Genomic DNA, 22,455 nt, shown 5'->3' with positions numbered 1-22,455 from the left:
TTCCTGCCCAGCCATTTAAAAAATCAACAATTTTCTATTTTAGTCATGCTCTACTGAATACATCAAGCACAATATTTCTGCTCTAAAACCCGGTGTGCATTCATTCATGGAATGCAATGGAACAAAACAAATGGCAGAGTCTGGTTGTGCTGGATCTTGGCTGATTTCGCTTATGTTTGGAGGAAGCTCCCACCTGCAAAAGCTCTGTGGTTTATTAAGAAAAGAATTGCCTTTATGTAATGCCCAATATTTCCTTTGGGTGTCCCAGAGGGTTTCACACCCCAAATAATTACTTTGGAAGTGTAAACAGTCGGTAAACATGGCAGCCAATTTGCACTCAAAAATAAGATGAATGGCTAGTTATTCGGTTTTGTTGACACTGTGAAAGAGGAATGTTGGCAGGATGACCTGCTTCTTTACCTCCTCCTCCCTCACTGTTCAAGGGCCCAAACACTCCTTTCAGCTGAAGCAACATTTCACTTGCACCTCCTTTAATTTGGTCTACTGTATTCGCTGCTCTCAATGCAGTCCCTGCTACATTGGGGAGACTATATGCAAATTGGGTGACTGCTTTGCGGAACACCTGTGCTCCATCCACAAGCTTGACTCCAACCTTCCCGTCTCTTGCCATTTCAACTCAGCATCTTGATCTTATGCCCATATGTCCATCCTTGGCCTGCTGCAATGTTCCAGTGGTGTCGAGCGGCAACTGGAAGAACAACATCTCAACTTCCGATTAGACACGTTATAGACTTCTGGACTCAACACTGAATTAAACAACTTTAGACTGTGGACTTTCCCTTTTTTTTTTGGTTTCCTTGACTTGCCCTAACACAGCGCCACCCCTTCCCCACATGGCAATCTGCTGCTTGTTGTTCAGTTTTGCTCCCACTGAACGCTGACCTTTGTTCTCTGATTAACACATTCTGCTATCTTACCTTTTGCCACTATTAGCGCTATTCCATCTGCAATGGCACCATTAGCACCCCCCATTTTATCTTGTGTCCATGACATCTTTGTCAATCTCTCCTTTGATCTGACCTATCCCTGAAGCTTCTATTCTGCCCCACCTCCTCCATCCGCCTCTCCATCTATATAATTCAGTCCATTTCTATTCTGCTTCAGTTCTGTAGAAAGGTCATTTGGACTCAACTGTTAATTCTGGATCTCTCTCCACAGATGCTGCCAGACCTGCTGAGTTTATCCTGAATTTTCTGTTTGGATTGGGGACTAATTATTGTCTTCTACAGCATGGAGGTATAAACTGAAGCTCTAATGGTAGAGGGAGAATCAGGAGGCCATATTGCAGGCTAGTTTCCCCAAGGTCTTTCAAGATCAGATAGGTGTTATTTTACTCGCCCTTCGTGCTGATCAGCGGACAGAAGGCTAGCCAAGGCATGGCAATGACTGGAATAGATGTTGCTGAGGCTGTCACTCTCAGGATAACAGTGGTTAGCACTGCTGCCTCACAGTGCCAGAGTCCCCAGTTCTGGTCTTGGGTGACTGCCTGTGTGGAGTTTGCACATTCTACTCATGTCTGTGTGGGTTTCCTCCGGGTGCTCCGGTTTCGTTCCACAGTCACAAAGATGTGCAGGTTACGTTTTTTGGCCATGCTAAATTGCCCCTAAGTGTCCCAAAATGTGTAAGTTATGGGGATTAGCAGGGTAAATATGTGGGGTTACCAGGATAGGGCCTGGGTAAGATGCTCTGTCGGAGAGTCAGTGCAGACCCGATAGGCCGAATGGCCTCCTTCTATACTGTAGGGGTTAGATGAACACAGTAAGAAGTCTCACAACACCAGGTTAAAGTTCAACAGGTTTATTTGGTAGCAAAGGCCACTAGCCTTCGGAGCGCTGCTCCTTCGTCAGGTAAGTGGGAGTTCTGTTCACAAACAGGGCATATAAAGACACAAACTCAATTTACAAAATAATGGTCGGAATGCGAGTCTTTACAGGTATTCAAGTCTATTTAGGGATTAGATGAAAACAGGCATTTGGCCTTCCCACCCATTACACCACAACATTGGCACATAGGAAAAAACATCAGCCTGTTCAGGTTTCGTGAGATGCAGCCATTTGTGGCTTCCTCCAAGGAACAAGTTGCTAATTGAGGAGGATCTATCAGTCCTGTGATTTTTTTTGTAGGGTTGGAGAAGACAATCACTTCCCTTGATACAGGCCTTCAGATTGCAAGAAGCACTACAAAAGGAGAAAGAAAGTCACATCCAGATACCCAGGTTTTAGGAAAGAGCAGGTTGGCTTCTTGAGTTTCTAGTGACAGAAGTTGGTTTGTGGAGGTTGTATCTGAAGTCCCAGAATTGCCTGCACCCACCAGTTTTTGCCACTAGATGGAGCCTAGGACTTCAATGAGAATTCAGAAACGGAACTTGGAGCCAGGAGCAACTGAAACAACAGACTCTGGGTAATACGATAAGTCATGATGTGGAGATGCCGGTGTTGGACTGGGGTAAACACAGTAAGAAGCCTCACAACACCAGGTTAAAGTCCAACAGGTTTATTTGGTAGCACAAGCCACTTGCTTTCGGAGCGCTGCCCCTTCGTCAGGTGAGTGGGAGTTTTGTTCACAAACAGGGCATATAAAGACACAAACTCAATTTACAAAATAATGGTTGGAATGTGAGTCTTTACAGGTAATCAAGTCTTAAAGGTACAGACAATGTGAGTGGAGAGAGCATTAAGCACAGGTTAAAGAGATGTGTATTGTCTGCAGCCAGGACAGTTAGTGAGATTTTGCAAGCCCAGGCAAGTCGTGGGGGTTACAAAAAGTGTGACATGAACCCAAGATCCCGGTTGAGGCCATCCTCATGTGTGCGGAACTTGGCTATCAGTTTTTGCTCAGCGATTCTGCGTTGTCGTGTGTCGTGAAGGCCGCCTTGGAGAACGTTGACCCGAAGATCAGATGCCGAATGCCTGTGACTGCTGAAGTGTTCCCCAACAGGAAGAGAACACTCTTGCAGCGTATCAGGTAGACAACGTTGGCCGGGTTGCAACAGTATGTACCATGTACCTGGTGGATGGTGTTCTCACGTGAGATGACGGCATCCGTGTCGATGATCCGGCACATCTACCTGATATGCTGCAGGAAAGGATGTCCCGAGGCATGGTACATTGGGGAAACCATGCAGACGCTATGACAACGGATGAATGAACACCACTCGACAATCACCAGGCAAGAGTGTTCTCTTTCTGTTGGGGAACACTTCAGCGGTCACAGGCAATTGGCCTCTGATCTTCGGGTAAGCGTTCTCCAAGGCGGCCTTCATGACACACGACAACACAGAATCGCTGAGCAGAAACTGATAGCCAAGTTCCGCACACATGAGGACGGCCTCAACCGGGATCTTGGGTTCATGTCACACTTTCTGTAACCCCCACGACTTGCCTGGGCTTGCAAAATCTCACTAACTGTCCTGGCTGGAGACAATACACATCTCTTTAACCTGTGCTTAACCCTCTCTCCACTCACATTGTCTGTACCTTTAAGACTTGATTACCTGTAAAGACTCGCATTCCAACCATTATTTTGTAAATTGAGTTTGTGTCTTTATATGCCCTGTTTGTGAACAGAACTCCCACTTACCTGACGAAGGAGCAGCGCTCTGAAGGCTCGTGGCTTTTGCTACCAAATAAACCTGTTGGACTTTAACCTGGTGTTGTGAGACTTCTTACTGTGTTTACCCCAGTCCAAAGCTGGCATCTCCACATCATAATACGGTAAGAACAGAGGATGGGAGCAGAGGCGGAATTACAGTGAAACACATACTGCCTAGGCACAGGGCCCAGCGAATGGGGGGCCTCCACACCGGGCCAGTGCACAAGGCATCAAATTGGAGGCTGATTGCTCTGCATTTGCTGATGGGCTCATGTTGAGCATATTGGCAGTAAATGCAGAGCAAAATCAGATTCTGATTGGTGAGTCTGAAAGAGCGGGAAAGGTGGTAACGGATGGTTAACCTGAGACACACGCGCACGAGACCACAACGAGAGGTAAAGGGGTGAAGTTTGAGAATCAAGCCATTAGGAGCCACCGAGCAGGCGAGGTGAGCATGTTGGTGCCGGGCGCCAGCACTAGTGCACAGAGGTCAGCAACAGACGCGATGCCCCGAATCAAGCCATGGGGAGCAGACGAGCGGAGGAGTGGACCCAGGCCAGAAACAGGTGTGCAATGAAGCCCCAACGCAAGGGAGAGGTGTGGCAGCCATGATGAATGAGGCAGGCTGCCTTGGGCATCCCAGGTGTGCGAGGTGAGTGAGATTGTGAGAATGAGAAAGTGTGAGCGGATGGGGGGAGACTGTGAGAGGATATGTTTCTGTGTTTCTTCTATGATAGGGAACGGTGGGGAAGAGTGTGAGGGTTTGGGGGTATGTGAATTACAGACATGCAAGGAGGGAGTGTGTGTGAGGGCTGGGTTCTGTGGGGTGAGGGTGGGTAGGGTCAGGAGGGGCCTGAGGTTGGGAGGGGCCCCAGAAATGAAGGTGAATACAGGGCCCCACACTGTGGGGCAATTTGGCCTAGTTCTGTGCAGAATGTGATTGAGGCTAGGAATACTGGAAAGTGGTGAAGAGGTGTCATCATGTGTTGAGGTAGCGAGTGAATTGAAGAGCTGCATTCACCCTTACCAGACTTGACAGGTCATTGAAATGCTTCCTATACGGGATACAGTACGTGGGAGTGATGTTCCTGGAATTGACTATCTGGACAATGTCTCGCTCTACGCGGTAGGCTTGATGTTCAACACCCACCCTCCATTAGCTGGAAAATGAACATCCCTCCTCATTCTGACCTCTTCCAGCAGGGCCTACAAACAGGCGTCAGAGAACCTGATGGCTTCCCTGCCACTCATGCTGCCACTGTTTCCAGCTGCACCTCTCTCCGACAGCCTTGCTTAAAGGTATGGAACGTCACATCAAATGGTGTTTTGCCTCTGATTGACTTGGCTCCAGAGGTGGACAGGATTGTCATTGATTCAGGTGGGAAACTCATTAATGAGAATACAATGAGGCTCCATTGTTAAAATACCCTGACCTGTTTATTGCTGCATCAGTTGAGTTTTGGATTGACAGCTGGGGCTTCAATTTCTGCTGGCAACAATTTTGTGGGGCCCAGGAAAGGGTTCAGGACAAGAAGCTCACCTGCCCCTATCGCAACAGCTAAGCTCAGACCCTGCAGGGCCTTTACTGGGGTGGGTGGGCAGGTTTCAGAAGCCCTCCATGTCACTGAGTGAGAAAAAGACTGGACTGGCCACAGGGGCAGGCCAAAAAGCTAGGAAACCTCTTGCAAGTGAAGCTGGAGGATTTTTAGGGACTTCAGGGCAGCTTTAAAGGTGAGTTAACATTGAGGCGGGTCAGGTGTGTGGTACAGGCAGGGAGAAACAACTCCTTGGAAGGTTCAGGAGGCTCATATTTGTACACATATTTGGCAACTGAGGCTCAGACCTGTTGCTGCCACTTGCAAGGGTTCATGGGAACTTTAGAAAAAAAATGAGGCAGAGGCGGGCTCACTCTGGGGCTGGCCCGCCTTGATTCCCACCTCAGCTCTGCCAATTGGGAAAGCAGATCCGATTCCAGCACATAGTGAGGCCTTCACCAGGAAAATTCTTGTTTCCTGGTAGCCTGGCGACGGAGGCAAGATTGTGATGCAGGGTAATTTCTGCCTCCCAGCGGGAGAATCCAGCCCTCTAGTATTAGAACTTTAACACATTCCAAATTAGCCCACTTGTACAGAGTAATAATCAGGCCTCCAAAATCCCAGCCGATTCAGAGATAAAACCTGATCTGCACTGATTGAGATATATAAGGGAGTTAAAAGAATGAAAAAGGTAGGTCTTGAGATACTAGTTTAAATTCATTTAATCATAGAAATCCTACACTACAGAAGAGGCCATTCAGCCCATCAAGTCTGCACCGACTCTCTGACTGAGTATTTTACCCAGGCCCACTCCCCCGCCCAACCCTAATCCATCTCATCTATACATCTTGGGACACAAAGGGGCAATTTTAGTATGGCTAATCCACCTAATTTACACATATTTGGACTGTGGGAGGAAACCGGAGCACCCAGAGGAAACCTTCGTAGACAGTCACCCAATGCTGGAATTCAACCTGAGCCCCTGGAGCCGTGCTAACCACTGTGCCACACAAAATTGCAAGATGAGATCAAGGGAACACAGTTTCCAACAAATGAAAGGGAAATTTAAAACTAAGGTCAAGAGAAACTCCTTTTTTCATATTGGAAGTTAGTTTGGATTATTTTAGCAAATAGCTGGCACAAAGCACAATGGGATGAACACCTTCCTGCTCTGTGAATTTATATGATTTGATAATCAACATATGCAATGGGGGTGAAAAAGCTAGGATTTTTTAGGAGATAACTAGGTGCTGCACAGGCACACTGCATTCCTTTTCTGAATGGATGAATTAAAATAACCAGAACAGCCTTCCTCATCTGGAATGATTTTATGAATTGGAAAGATCACATTAAATCAACATCCAACAAAGCTTATACATGGGTTAAGGAGATACAATGATAGGGGAGGTCAATATTTGAAAGCTCTGTACTCTGTGTACCATCATTTTGCGAGGTCTTACTCACCCTCAGCCTTCGTCCAAATATGGTGATCTGTCCCCTGGTTTGTTCTTTCCGCTGTCTCCATTCCACTAAGTTTAAACCATTCTCAATGGGCAGGGTAACATTGCGCTTTCCGACAGTAGGATTTACAGTGCCACCCAGGAGATGTGGCTCTGTTTGCAGTGCAACTTCCATGCCATTGGCTAGCATAAGCCTCAGTGAACCATCGGCTCCAATGTGATATCCATTTCGAACTTGATCTAAGAATACAAACGTTTCATCTTGGTGAACACCCCAAGAAAATGGCATACGTCACACATAGAAAAATAGAACATAGAAGCAGGAGTCGGCCATTCATCCCTTCAAACCTGCTCCGCCATTCATTTTGATCATGGCTGATCATCAAAATCAATATCCTGATCCTGCCTTCCCCCCTGGTTACAATGTGTCTCCTCCAGTTCTGTGCGTTCCCATATTGTTGCATAAGTGCAAGAACCTCCATCCACCCACTTACAAGGTAAATGATGGGATGGCAATGAGGCTGGTGTGGGGCTTCCTATGTGGAATACTGTATTCCTTCTTCAGCCCATGGATAGAAACCTGGTGAGAAATATAATGGGTTTGGTTTACAAGATGAATGTCATTTGTGTATTAATGCTTGGGAAGGTAGAGTGCTGCCAGGTGCAGAGTCGAGCTCTTGAAGCAGCTTGCCACTTAAATGTTGAAGAATTAGCAGCAATTTTGGTCCCAAGACCTGTGGCCATTGGGAGTCAGAATGAGATTCCCAAAACGATTTAATGTGGGACCTGTATAATTTGGATGGGATTTGAATTCGGGTCCCAAAGTACAGAGGACAACATATAACCGACTACACCAACCAATTCTTACTACTTGTACAATAACACTCGTGTTTCTTCTATGCAGCATCACAGCTACGATACATTTCTATCCTATAATAGTCTCAGTGTTTTGGTGATATTTGGCAATAATGTTCTTGTCGCTAAAAATGGGTGAGATTGGATTAGCTACCCATCATACACTGAGGGTGGGATTTTCTGGCCGTACTCGCCCCAAAACTGGAAAATCCCGCCCGAGGTCAACAGACCTTTGTATGGTCCGCCCCCTGACCACTATGATTCCCGTGGCAGGCGGGACAGGAAAATTCCTCCCTGTGTGTGCAATGGCCAGTCAATCCAATAAATCCTGTTTTTCTTCATTATCAGAAGTTACAATTGCCCGCTTGCCTTTATAAGACAATATGTATTGTCTGACTCATTGAATCCCTATGAGCAGAAGGAGGCCATTCAGCCCATTGAGTCTACACCGACTCTCCCAACAGAGCATCCCTCCCAGGCTCTATCCCGATAACCCCATGTATTTACCCCACTAATCCCTCTAATCTATACAATTTGGGACACTAAGGGGAGATTTAGCACGGCCAATCCACCTAACCTGCACATCTTTGGACTACGGGAGGAAACCGGAGCACCCGTAGGAAACCCACACAGACATGGGGAGAATGTGCAAACTCCACACAGACAATCAGCCAAGGTCAGAATCAAACCTGGGTTCCTGGCACTGTAAGGCAGCAGTGCTAACCACTGTGTCATCATGCCGTCCCCTGTGTCAACGTGCCACTCCCACCCCCTCTCATTAGTCATATATTTGGAGATCTCTTGATAGGCAAATAAACATACAGTTAGAATACAAAACATGGCGTTTAATTGCACACAGTGAGAAAAAACAAATAGGAGGAAATAACTAACAGACTCCATAACAATCAATGAACATACCTTGGACAAGGGTATAGAATGCACCTGCTGCTGACAGATTAGTTGTTATTGTAACATCATCTTTACTTGATGTTTCCACATGTACTTGAACTGAGTTGTCAATTTCCCCACGGAAGCTGTAGATGTGGCCAGTGGGAAAAGTTGCATTGATCAAACGGCCATAACTATCGTACCTAAGTGGAAAACAATTGTGTTCATATTTATACAGCTCCTTGACTGAAAAAACTTGAGTTTTAAACTACAGCGAACAATACTTTCCATGTAGCATTTCACCGACAAGAGTTTCCAATTTTTACTGGACAGTACGACGAAAGCTCTTTTGGTCAGCGTCTTAAAAATCAGGCAAGCAGGGGTAATTTTTGCTCGGGCAGCGATTGGTAATTAGATATGCAATGGAGAGGAGAACTTCTATATTAGAAACTCAAAGTCAATAAATCACACCAATAAATCATTATTTACAGTCACTGAGCAGTGGAAGATTTTCAAATGAAGCATTTGAGACGCACCCACTGAATTAATGAAAGGAGGACCATCTGTCCTGAGGGAAGAGTCTAAAGTGACTTTCTGGGAACACTGGATTGAAACTAGGGAATTCAAAACTTGCTGAAAAAAACAAATATTAGCCAGAAAACCAACCGTCCATTGTCAACTTGATCATGTTTCCATTTCAAATGATTTTTATATCTGTATGTTGATAAATCACAGCAAAAAGCATTACCAGCTCAACTGAGTTACTTATATTCTTGATACTTTCAATCCACCACCTTTAATAAAATGCTGGTCATGTCAAAAAATGTTTTGCTTTCATAAATATTGGGTGTTATGCTAATTTTGCTGTATGATTTAAATTAAAGTGTTTAGGTCTAGTAAGGTCACCCCTGAGACATATTAAGCACACATATTGATGTGATGAAGATATTGAGGTAAAAATTCCACTGGGTCATCTTCTAAAGAAGCCTGAGGTGCTCAGTCCTGGACACCTGCTCTGCTGATTATCAACACATTTTCCAAAGATGACCTTCAACTGAGATTAGGCCCCAAACCAACATGTGCAACTTTTAGGTGGCTGCTGGAAGGATTGAGAATGGGCCAGATAAATTTAGCAGTCGCCTGGGCACATATACTGATTGGGCATAGGCCACCCCAATGTCAAATTTGTCAACATTGTGCCTGTTTTATGCCTAATTTCTACGCCTTTGCATTCATGTATGTAATTGCTCTAACAATTTTTAGAATTGAGAAGTTGCAGAAAGCAGAGATGCTGACCAGTTCTAATGCTCAGAACTCTGGTTGTTATCCTGTAGAAGAACATGCACAACTTTGAGGAGAGGCAGAAGCTCAGGGTGGTTGGGGGTGTGGGGAGTAGGCCGGGAAAGCTGTGTTTGGGGGGTGGCGCGGTGCGAGTCTCGCCTCCTTTCAGCAGGATCACTGTGACCATTCATTCCCTCTGTCCTTTGTGGCTGAGGAGAAGGCGGCTGGTGCTGTTGCTGGTGTTGCTCCAACTGCTGCTGACACTGTTTGTGTTGCTGCTCCTCTTGACCCTCACCAAAGGTGCAAGGTAGAACCACATTAACTACAACCACACTCTGCTGAAAACTGATAGCAGGAAATTGCAGCTGATAACTGAAGTGCAGGACAGATGAACTGACCACTAACAAGTTAACAATCACTTGTCAAGCGGTGGAAGCACTCTTTGAGAATGGGTGCAATGAGCACCTGCTTCTCAGCTGGTCATAACTGAATTTCTAGTTTCACTGATCAAAGGTTTCCGACCCTGCCAGTTTCAGTGACGAAGCACTCCCTGCTATCCAATCAACAGGCTGACGATGGGGAGCTGCTGACAGCTCAGGCGATGCACTGGCTGTCTGAGCCAGAAAGGTAGGTTAAAACAGCAGCTGATGAACTATTACAAATGATAATTACTTACAGTCGTAGGGCGGGATTTTATGGCCTCGCTCGATCCGAGACTGGAAAATCCCACCCTCGGTCAACGGACATTTCCATTGTCCGCATTCTGATTCCGTGGCAGGCGGGATGGTAGAATTCCGCGATACGGTCATAGAGCGATACAGCATGGAAACAGGCCCTTCGGCCTAACCAGTCCATGGCAACCATGGTGCCCTCCAGCTGGTCCCAATTGCACACTTACCTAACAGCTCCAAGCAGTGTTCCTGCTCTCCTGGGTGAAACCAGGAGGAGGGCGGGATGATGTTGGGATCCTGACCCAACGTTTCTTGTAGAGAATTTAATTCCTCTTACGCGCCTAAGCCTGCCTCTTTGCACCTGTTAAAATTCCACCCCCCCCCCCCCCCCCCCCCCGCCCCTCACTATCTCCTGTAACGGCAGTATTGTTGAATGTGTAGTAAGACTGTTCCATCCAATTTCAGATGATTTTTGCATGACTGATTCTTGAAAACTTATTTTCTATTACTTATTATTTTAAACCATATAAGATCAATGTGTGATGTCATTTTATTCCACAGTGAAAGATTTTGCCAATGAAGCAACTCTTTTGCCCATTTACAGATGTCAATTATGACCAAAACGAATTAAACATTAAATTCATTTGAAGTGCAGAAAAAAGAATGATGCTCAGGGGGTATAAACCAGAGTCATTGTTGAGCAAAGAGGTTAGCCCTAGCGTGCTAGCATAGCTATGTAGGTGAGAAAAAGCAAAAAGTTACTGTCTAGTGAATAAAGAGAGCAAATAAGGACTGCATTACATCCCTTAGTTTATTGATTTTTAACTATTTGTAACATAGTCAAAATAACAAACTCCAATTGGGCGATTCTCCCATTCCGCTGCACTGATTTTTTGGTGCAGCGTGGCGGGAGATTTAGGCGGTGACGGATTTACGTGATCCGTGCTGGGCGCCCGGGCACGTCTCCCAGCGCCAGATTTCCAGAAATAGGCGCGGAGCTGAATAATGTCTGCACACGTTAATTTAAATATATTATATTTCTGGGCGCCCGGGGCTGAAGTCTCCAAGCCCGCTCGTGCCTCCACCCTGCCAGGAGTATTTCACTCTTTCACTCCAATGAGGATTACAATAGCTCCCCACTAATGGGGAGCCGGCAGTCTGACCCCACTGATGTGAAGGGGGGGCAAATGGGTGCCCCCAGAGGGTTGGGCGGTGGGGGGGGGGTGCACCGTGGGCATTGGCACCTTGGCAGTGCCAGCCTGGGCCCCGTGGCACTGTCCATTGGGCAAAGTGCTAATGCCCAGGGGCACTTCAGCACTGTCCATCGGGCATGAGGCAGTGCCAAGAGGGCAGGGCCTAATGGGGGATGGGGCCTATGGGGGGGCAACCGAAAGGAGTGGGGGGACCCGCTGCCACTCTACAGTTGGGATTTATGCAGGAGATAGGGAGGCTAGCGATCAGGGCTGGCCATTGGGGTGGGGTGGAGGGTTCAGCCTGCCGGGGAGGTGGGGCGGGGGGGGGGGGTCGGTCGGAGCTGCTGGGTTGGGGTGGGCGGTTGGGGATGTTGATCAGGAGATCAGGGCTGCGGGGGTGTTAGTGATCGAGGCGGGCGGTGGGGATTAGTGATCGAGGCGGGCGGTGGGGATCAAGACTGGTGCAGGCAGGCTGGCGATCAGGCTGTGGGGGGGGGGTTAGAGGGCCGGTGATGCGGGGGTCACGGGGCTAGCCAACTATCGAGCAGGCCAGCAATCAGGAGGCCAGCACACAGGGGCTACTGCCCATGGCCAATCTCGGTGCTGGCAGGTCAGTGCAGGCACAGTGGTCCGTGCAGTGCTATGCTGCCGGCCTCCCCGGCGGGAATGGGCCCCACCCACTGATTGTTTACGTGATTCACGCAAGGGCGCTCTGCAGTGCTCAGAGTGTGGGAGATTCTTCTCTGAACTCCCACTTAAAAAAAAACATGATTTATTCTTGTGTTTACGCGAATTCGACACTTAGAATTTTTTTGGGAGAATCGCCCCCCTCAAGATTTGGTAGTTTACTTAGTTAGAAAACGCACCACACCACCTCTTTCTATTTTGTTTCTACCCCACCTTCAAAGGTGAGGAGTTTCTGTTATTTTTCTGCAGGCTCGAACCTGCTGCATTCTGAGCAGCTTTTTGATAACATTTCATATTGAAATTTTATGAGACCAATATTAACTCATTAATCATTCGATTAAAAGAAAATGAATTACAAAATCAAAGTGTGCTTGATCAGTCAGCTTTACCAGCTTTGACATTATAAACTAGTTGCTTTCTCAGCTGTAACATCGCTTAATGAAAACTATATGTCTTGATTTTACAAGACCTTCAAACAGGCTTAACAGCTTTCTCATTCGAAAGGATTGTTTAAAATAACTTTATAGCAGGCGGCAATCTTCTGACGTGGTTGGAACGGCAATAAGGAAATTACTACTGAAAATTTAGAATTAAATTTAGGAGCTGTTTTTTCACCAAGAAGAAAAGTTGCAAATTAAAATCTGGTTAACCTCAAGAACTAGTTACATCAGGTCTCCAAAGGTAGCTGTGGTGCGGGATTTTGCGGCCACACTCGCCCCGAAACTGGAAAATCACACCCGAGGGCAATGGACTTTTCCATGGTCTGTCCCTTGCCCGCTCCAATTCCCACGGTGGACGGGACAGTAAAATTTACCCCATAGTTTCAGTCGTCAATGTTGGCAGGCACCAGTAAGATCATGTGATGAAATTCTGCATTTCAATATCCAAGTCACAAATGCCAATTTGCTGATGCCCAGATCATGCAATCTTAGTATCAGCCCAATGCTGCTATAATGTGCTGACAGTGTCTTTCCCTTGCTCAGTGGTCTCCTGGGCAAAATTAATATTTAACTGAACGTCAATGGAGAGATTTCTAATGGAGTTGTTTATTGTTAGGTTTCATGGTTAAGATCAGGGGATGGCTCACACTTGTGTGTCGTGAACAGATTGGAGAATCTCTGTAAAGGGACTGAAATTATAAATACCCTGCTCTGCGACTGATTGAACAAGATCTGTTTATGTTGAAGATACCTGCCAAAATGTATCATCCTTTCGATATAAACAAAATATGTATACTTACTCGTAAAAGGTGGTCCATCCATTTTCATTACTTTTGGTTGCCATGAGACCAGTATTGCCATGATATGTCATCATGGCCAGTTCATGTCCCTGGGTAGACACACTCTTCAAAGCACTGTTTGTACCAATAGTCAACCAGTAAACTTGCCCATCTGGCACTACAAGCCAGAGTGGCATTCCAGTGGCATCCCGTCGAATATTTAGTAAGTTTCCATTATTGTCTTTGATTGTGCTGATGTCTCCATTCCCAGTGTACGTGATATTATAAAGGTAATCTCCGGTGATAAGGCTCTGGGTATATAAATGGCTACCGTTGAGGGTAAATAAATACAGTTCTTGATCAATGGTTGAAGCAACTTCGTAGAGATTCTGAGAATTGAGGAATGGCCTGTTTTTCCGAACAAATCTAATACGGATGTTCCCAAGATCTGCGATGTACAGTTCTCCCTCAGGGCATACTGCCAGGGACGAGGGGGCATTTAGTTTTGCATCCTTTGCATATCCATCATCACCTGAGTAACATTCACAGTTGGCATCGTTTTTGCAATCACAACCCGTTGGTGCTCCAGCAACTAGAGATATTTCGCCATTAGTTGTGACTTGGCGTACGCGGTTAATTTTCTTCTCGTCCGTTTCTGCAATGTACAGGATTCCATTATGGGAAATGGAAATAGCACTGGCTGACTCCAGAGTTGAGTGCACTGCCACCTTGCTCAGCAGGAAGTGATCAATTCCAGGCACCTGGCAGTGCATTGGGCGTCCAGCCACAATGCGAACTTGGTGATTTTCTGAAATCTGAAGTACCACATTGTTGTCCAGCACATAAAGGGAATTATCCATGGGATTCACTGCCAGATCAGTGGGCCATTCCAAACGTACCTGAGGGCAGAGTGTTACAAAATCAACCGTTGTTATTCATAGGTGACTTCATTCTGAGAAATGGGACAGGAATATATATGTTGATGTTGCTGAAATTGGTCATTCTCTTTCCTTCTGGTTTTGCATGACTACTTTTAATTTATATAAGGAAGGCTCAATGGATGCTTGCAATTTAAAGAAATGATTTAATGAGTAAAGTATTCAATAAGCATTTCTAGTTTGGCCTAAACAGATACAAGACCTAAATATATAAATTAAACTGGAACGCTATTGTGTCATTTATATATGACGCCACTAAAAATGCATTAAAGACTCTCCTCTCAACTTCTCACAACACAAAACAACACCTAGAATAATGGAATCTCAACAGTACAGAAGGAGGCCATTCGGCCCATCGAGCCTACGCCAACAACAATCCCACCCAGGCCCTATCCCCTGTAACCCCACGTATTTTCTGCTAATCCCCCAGACACCAAGGGACAATTTATCATGGCCAATCAACCTAACCTGCATGTCTTTTGGACTGTGGGAGGAAACCGGAGCACCCAGAGGAAACCCACAGAGACACGGGGAGAACGTGCAAACTCCACACAGAGGCTGGAATTGAACCTGGGCTCTTGGGGCTGTGAGGCAGCAGTGCTAATCACTGTGTCACCGTGCCGCCTAAATATTCTTTCATGAAGTCATCAATCTGCAAAAAAGAAATTCACCCCCATTGTAAATCTTGGATTTCTCACTTTTTCTTTGTCCATACCATAAGGAATACTAACATAAACTGAAGAAACTGCAAATATTCAAAAAGACAGATGCTTCGTCACTTGCTGGGGATTCCCAGCATTTTCTGTTTATATTTCAGACTTCCAGAATTCCCATTATTTGGCCGTCAGAAATACTGAGCAGGGTTCCGAATAACAATTGTAATCTAAAACACAATCTTTCCGACCTCATGGTGAAAATCTTCAATTTATGCAGGGAGAAGGCTGAAATGCTCCATTCTTTTTTGTTTTCTAGTTTCCACTTGTTTTCCATTGTTAAACAATCAAACAACTTGAAAGATTCTTACTTTTAACAGCCTACACTGAGTGCTGACAAGACAATTCTTATTAATTTGAACGAATGTTTCACATAGCTGATACAGCCCCTGCTGCTTACATATTGACACAATACTTCAATCAGCTCATGCTTAATGATTCAATTTTGTTTGGTTAAGCTTGGACTGCAACATCTTAATCTTGTTAAAGAAATGTCGCCAATGAGACAGATAAATTCTGAGACAGAGGGATGTAAAAGCAATTGAAAATCTCTTTAGGATATATTTTTCATGAAAAGAAATGGGATTTATGTAAAGAAGATGTGAAATGAGCTCCACCATATTACCTTCCTGCCAATTAGGAAATAGCACCATAATAAATGAGGTGCATTCATCACAATGTAATATGCATAATTTCCCTAATATTTACATTAGCATCAGAAAGCAAATTTCTTTTTTAAAACTAATGAACTTTCAATATTTAAAACCCATTTCCAATCAAAGCTGCCTTCTAAAAATTTCATGGCCTGTGATTTCACAATGACCGTTGAGATATAACTGAATGGTTTTTTATTCTTCCAAAAAGATAAAAGAATATTCTTGCTCCAGTTAACATGGCAGGGAGCCCAAATTGAATCTTTTCAGTGCACCACTTCCATCTCAACTTTATTTACCCTTCCATTGCCATTGTGACAATTCTGTAACTTTCATTCTTAAGTGTAACAGTTAGTTGTGCTGAAGTGAGGAACAAGTGGACCATCCTTCATGAGGAGATTATTTTTGCATTCCAGGATGATCCTCATTTAGCAGACAAGAACAAGACCCAATAGTGTTTTATGTTGGCCAGTCAGATCCAGCCTTGGATTCCTGGATTGCTAAACTAGTGGTCCACCATATCCTTTCAAGTTTGCATCCTTTGGACTTGATGCGAGGGGCATACCAGAGCGATTGGTGGGCGAATGGCCAGGGTAAGAGTGAGTAATGGTTTTGTGGGAAACTGGGGCATCAAAGAGATGTGAGTGCAGTTGAGCAAATCAGTGGCTGAAGAAATGTGGCAAAATAAGCATCAAACATAAAGCAGGTGGGATTTTGAAAGTGAATTGGGGGATAGTTTCTTCCAGGAAGGAAGACAGAATACAGAATCATCTTAATATGAATCTCTTTTAGGTGAATAATATTCTAGTATTTCTATTTATGATGTTTTCATTTCTTCTCAAAATGGTTTCTCCCATCTCAATTGTGCCTACATTACTTAAAGAAGTTCATAGACATTACTTCATTTTAAAGTGATGAGCTATTATCACAAACACATGCATGCAAGCTTGAAAAAAACAGGTTAACTACTTACAAGTAAATTATGTAAAATTATTTGATTAAAAAAATCACTGCCTCACCCGTGATTATCTCCACTTGTTCTGCTAACTCTAGGCCTGACATCATGTACCTACTCTGACTTAACCCATGATGTACAGAGAAATGTGCAGCCACTGGACTGTTTAGGGTTAGAATTTCATCAGGGTTTTTGCTGAGCATTTGATGTAATTCCAGTGCACGATTGACACAGTGTGGGCAGCACGGTGGCACAGTGGTTAGTACTGCTGCCTCACAGCACCAGGGACCCGGGATTCCCGGCTTGGGTCACTGTCTGCGTGGGTTTCCTCCGGGTGCTCTGGTTTCCTCCCACAGTCTGAAAGACGTGCTGGTTATGTGCATTGACTCGAAGAGGCGCCGTAGTGTGGCGACTAGGGGAATTTCACAATAACTGAATTGAGGTTTTAATGTAAGCCGTATTTGTGACTAATAAATAAACTTTACTTTTACAAACTCCAAAGAATCAGCGTAAATGGCCATTTTTTACCATTTCTCTAGGGTTGAAGATATGGTGGACAACTGGGAGAAATTGGAAATTCCCACCACTTAACCTTTTAGCTAATATTCTCCATCATTCATCCTCAATTAGTCCATAAATGATGAAACTGCAAATGGATTGTTTGCTTCACAAGATTATACTGCATGACAAACATATTACCTGGGAAATATCCATCACTGAGTCACAACTGAGAGGCCGTGCTGATGTTAGATCATTAGAACCAATCACAGAGGAGATGATTCCATTCTGATCAATCCGGCGAATCATAGTTCCATCCACAAAGTATATCAGACCAAATTTGTCGACAGCAATACCTAGTGAGGGAAAACAATGAATAATCCAACAACATTGTTAAGTAAGGGTTAGGCACAGACCACATGCATTTTTTCTGTTGATTAAGCCATAAACTTTCAAATTAGAAGGGGATTGGCAGGAATGCTCAAACTCATCATATTTCTGCACGTGTTAACATAGTGACAGATTAGTTTTATTGGTCAATACTTTATGAAAGCATTTTCTGCAATGACTGCAGGAAATACTCAGTGCAGCATCTGTGGGGGGAGAAACAGAGTTAATATTTCAGATCAATGACCTTTTGTCAGAAGATTTGATGAGAGGTTATCGACCTGACATATTTGGCGGGATTTTACAGCTTCGCTTGAGCAAGACCAGGAAATCCCGCCCGAGGACAACAGACATTCCATTGTCCACCCCTCGCCCGCTCTGATTCCGTGGTGGGTGGGGCGGTAGAATTCCGGCCATTAGCTCTGTTGCTCACTCTCAGATGCTGCCAGACCTGCAGAGTACTTTCAGCTTATTGCAATTTTTCAGCATCCATAGTAATTTGCTTGTCTTCTGTCATGATGTTTCTCTCGCACAGGAGTTCCCACACAACATGTTGATGTTAAAGGACTCTTCACACACACACACGCACACACTGTTGGTTTTTAAAAATGAAAACCAGACCACACCTGGGGTGCGGAGATAAGTATAGTCCATGAGTGGTGAGGGACATGGCCAGGCAATACCCTGGCACTGCCCTCTGGCACCCTGGCAGTGCCAACCTGGGCCTTCTGGGGATCCTATCGGAGGTCTCTTTATGTATAGTGGTTGGGGGTGGGGGGGGCACGGAAGGGAAGAGCCCTGATGTTTGTGAGGGAGTTGGAGGGGGTGGGGAATGTGCCCTGTTGTTGGTGGAGGGTTGCCCTGTTGTTGGTGTTGAAGTGGGGGTGGGGGGAGGCCATTAGGGGATTGGAGGACAGACGAGAGGACCTTTTATTAAGTTTTTTAACTTTAAAAATGGCGCCTCGATCTTGCGATTCCTGGTTTTGCCAGCATCTTTAGGCCCCACCCCTCCAGCTGTCGGTGTGAATCACACTTCCTCTTTTAAAAGGCACAGAGTGTAGTTCGATGTGATGAGAAAAGCCGACTGTGCAGCCTGAGAGCTTCACACATCTTAAAAAGACCTTCTCTGCACATCTGATTATTTCAATGGAAATGTATTTGTCCATAACCAATTCTGACCTAATAAGAGGGTAGGATGTGAGAATAGTTCACTCACTGTACACAACTAGCCTCATGACAGTAGAAAATCAACACACATATTTAAATGTGTATGGAAGGCAACAGATCATAGATACGACTTCAAACAAATTCTGGAGATGACCTCTCTGGGTTTAGTCATACAAAGATTAATGTGAAATGTAAGGTATTTAATCAGCTATATTTATTCATATAATCTTTGATTCCATTTTTCAAGAAATAGTTATCCAGCTCTTTAATGGCATTCGCTGATGTTAGATTCATGTTTCGCTCCATGAGGGAAAAATAATCTTCACAAATCTCTTATCTAGTCAGGTTTGATCTTCTCACAGTTTTTCTTCTGCTTTTGTGATTAAGATGTAAGTTAACATTATTGGAAAATATTCATGTAACTCATTAAAAAAAAATCTACACACTATGGACTGAACTTTACGAGGTGCCAAATTCCCTACACCCTCCTTGAAAAATCATGGGGATGGGGTGGGGGGGGGGAGCCCAGCCAGGAGAACACTGGCTGCTCCTTCGCCATTTAACTGTTAATAAGCTGCAAGGAGGATTACTGCCCCTCAGAGACAGGTGCTGGAATTTTACCGCCTCGCTCATCCGAGGGTTGACCGATCCCGCCTGAGACCAAAGGAGAATGCCGTGCTGCGAGCCTTGCCCGCCCCGATTCTGGGGCGGGCGAGACAGTACAATTCAGGCCAGGATGTCCCACCCCTCAGAGAGCTGCGAGCCAATCAGAGGCCAGCAGCTCGCCAGAACTTTGGGGCAGAGACGTGTGGCATTGGATCAGGATTTGGGTAAGTGTTTGAGGATCTCACCAGGTGTCAAGCTGGAAGTCCTCGGTGAGGAGGGTGACACGCTGGGGTTTGAGTGGTCATGTGAGGTCGAGAGGGGATCAGAATAGGGTTCCCAACCGGAGGTGCTCCCCCTGCCCTCCACAATGATCTCCTCCCCACCCCATCATCACGGTCTGCTTGACTGGCGCTGATGAGTCCAACCCACTTCTCCACATTCTGGGACTTGCTCCATGTTACTCGCCCAAGCCTCACTGCAGTAACAACGCTGGGCACTGCTGTGACTGATGAGATGTTGACCCTTTGATTGGTTGGTAATTCTTGGAGACAGGATCTTCACATTTAATGACATAGAGGTCCTGATGGCAGGTAGTTGGCTGCCCAATTGACATTTAATCCCATCAGGATTCTGAAAATGGCTATGGTGGGGTTGCCCCTGGCTTTCTGCCGGGTGGGCAGGGCTTTTGCTGTAGCCATTAAATTTGGCTCTATATTCCTTTCTACAACGACTTCTTTGTTCAGGTCCCATTAAATGCCCCAGATCTCCTTTACAATGGCCATATGGCTTGTTATTGTCTATTTTTTAGGGCATTATCAGAAAGAGGATTCTCTGTAACATTTATAAGTCATTTGAACTCCTGTAGAACTTCACCAGCTACTGCCTCCCATATAGATTTTCCCATTAATCACTGTTTTTGGCCTGGACAATAGTCCAGCCAGCCAATTTGCCATTTGATAAATGAGCCTTTGGCTGTAGTAATACTGCCAATTTCACAATGACACACAATGCTTTCAGATGTGTATTGACATAAAGATGAAAAGTTTTACTTTGGAATCAAGTCTTGTCTACCTGCTGAGCTCTCCAAAGCCAAGCACTGAAGACTAATATATCTTAAGGAAGCTGTCTCCAACTTCTTGGGCTTTACAGCACAGAGATTAGTCATAACTTTGTCTCTGTATCAAAAGGTCATTGCTTAAAGTCTCACTCTTGGACAGGAACATTTTATCATGGCTGACATTTGTGGGGAGGCAGGGTGAGCTGGTTTTGTTGGAGATGTTAAAATAAAGTCACAGCTGTCTGTTCAGATGGACATCAAAGGTCCCAGGACACTACTCATAGAGCAGGGAGTTTTCCTGGTTTCCTGGTTGCTATTTCTCCCTCAGCTAAAGCAGTATCATTGTTAATTTATCTCATTTATTATTTGTGGGATCTTGTGATGTGCAAACTGACTGCCACAATCGCAATATCCTGACGATGTGAGAGTTTGAATTGATTTGATTTGATTTTTCCTGAGGATGTCAGAGTTGCTATGTAAGCAAGGTATTTCCATAATTCCAGTGTGGATTAGATTAAGTCCACTGATCTCCGAGCCATTTTACAAACTTAGTTTGTCGCTGCCTCGGCAAAGCAGCCAGCATAATTAAGGACCCCATGCACTCCAGACATTCTCTCTTCCACCTTCTTCCATTGGGAAAAAGATACAAAAGTCTGAGGTCACGTACCAACTGACTCAAGAACAGCTTCTTCCCTACCGCCATCAGACGTTTGAATGGACCTACCTTGCATCAGGCTGATCTTTCTCTAGACCCTAGCTATGACTGTAACATTACATTTTGTACTCTCTCGTTTCCTTCTCTATGAACGATATGCTTTGTCTGTATAGCCTGCAAGAAACAATACTTTTCACAGTATGCTAGTACATGTGACAATACTAAATCAAATCAAATCAAGTTAGTTATTCAGTCTGTATAACATGATAAGAAAGTGATCAAGGCTACCAACTGTATCTTAACTTTAAAAGGAAGTTACTTTGACATGTGAAGCACCATGTATATCAGTGAGCACATCTGGAGAACTCTCTCCTGATGGGAAAAGCAAATTCCGATGTGTGCTTAAACTGACTTGAGATTCAAAGACAAGAATCTCTGCTAAATGTTCTGGTACCAATGATCTGAGCATAAAAATAAATAAAGTTGTACTAACGATCTGGCTGGAGACTTTACCTCTCGGACTGGTTAGAGTGGCTTCAGTCGCTTTTCCACCATCACCACATCGAGCTTCATCAAAAGGAAGACATTGATCTCCTGTTCCAGCCACTACCACAGCATTCTTAGTGATTTCCTTGACTCCAGTAAGTGATATTACTTTATAGACACGTCTGCTATTTGTATCAGACAGATACAATGATCCTGACACAGCATCCACAGAGAGGTAGTACTTGTGTGCTGGGCTGCTACTAAAAAAAATAAAAACACATGTTAAACTTCACATGAAGTCAACATTTAAATGGATTTTTAAAATAGTTACTTGCAAATTTAAATTTTATCAAAGTTAATTGCTGTGGTTCCCAATTAGGACATGTTACGCGTTTTTCACTCTTTTAACTCTTCAAAGTTAAAAACTCATGCTGCATCAACTCCTATTGACCTCTGGCCTGTTATCTATGTATCGCAAGTTGCTCAACACATTTTACCACAGTTTCCCTGTCTTTACTGATCGCCCGAGACCGGTACCTCTGCTGGTCTTGAATCCTGATGGCTCTGATTAGCCATATTCTTCCTCCCTCTATCGCCTCTACTCAGTTTTCGGCCAATAATCAATTGTCTCACTCAGTGTATTTATACCCCTCTAAATTGTATCCTTCAAGCCAGACCCTATACTTAACTAATTTTCCCCATGGGAAGGCCCAATCTCTATTTATTCTTGCCTAATGAAGCCAGGGTCGTTATTTAATTAATGACTTTGGTATCAAAATCCCCCTCAGTTCATTAACCCCCATATTTTTTAGTTAATTTTATCAACTTTTTCTTAAAGTCATTTAGTTTCTATTTCCTCATTGTTTGTTTTGTTTCAACCAAACTCCTTTTTTTAGTCAGTTCATTTCTCGGGGTTCCATTTTTATTTTTCATTGTCAC

The 22,455-nt window shown here is 44.6% G+C and overlaps 1 protein-coding gene across 4 annotated transcripts in view; it reads right to left on the bottom strand.

Moving 5' to 3' along the window:
• Positions 1 to 22,455, bottom strand: part of tenm4 (teneurin transmembrane protein 4) — a 395,445-nt gene that overhangs the window by 24,225 nt on the left and 348,765 nt on the right. For all 4 annotated transcript variants that reach the window (XM_078222800.1, XM_078222801.1, XM_078222802.1 and 1 more), the window contains 5 exons: positions 21,544 to 21,776; positions 17,360 to 17,514; positions 13,423 to 14,300; positions 8,381 to 8,553; positions 6,612 to 6,847 (listed from right to left, as the gene is read on the bottom strand). In XM_078222800.1, coding sequence (XP_078078926.1) covers positions 6,612 to 6,847; positions 8,381 to 8,553; positions 13,423 to 14,300; positions 17,360 to 17,514; positions 21,544 to 21,776 — 1,675 coding nt within the window. The remainder of the gene's footprint in view (positions 1 to 6,611; positions 6,848 to 8,380; positions 8,554 to 13,422; positions 14,301 to 17,359; positions 17,515 to 21,543; positions 21,777 to 22,455) is intronic.

The sequence above is a fragment of the Mustelus asterias genome, chromosome 10 (assembly GCF_964213995.1).
Source record: "Mustelus asterias chromosome 10, sMusAst1.hap1.1, whole genome shotgun sequence".
In the NCBI taxonomy this organism is placed as follows: Eukaryota; Metazoa; Chordata; class Chondrichthyes; order Carcharhiniformes; family Triakidae; genus Mustelus; species Mustelus asterias.
Note: the sequence above shows the minus strand (reverse complement) of the source record. Positions and strands in the feature narration are given on the sequence as shown.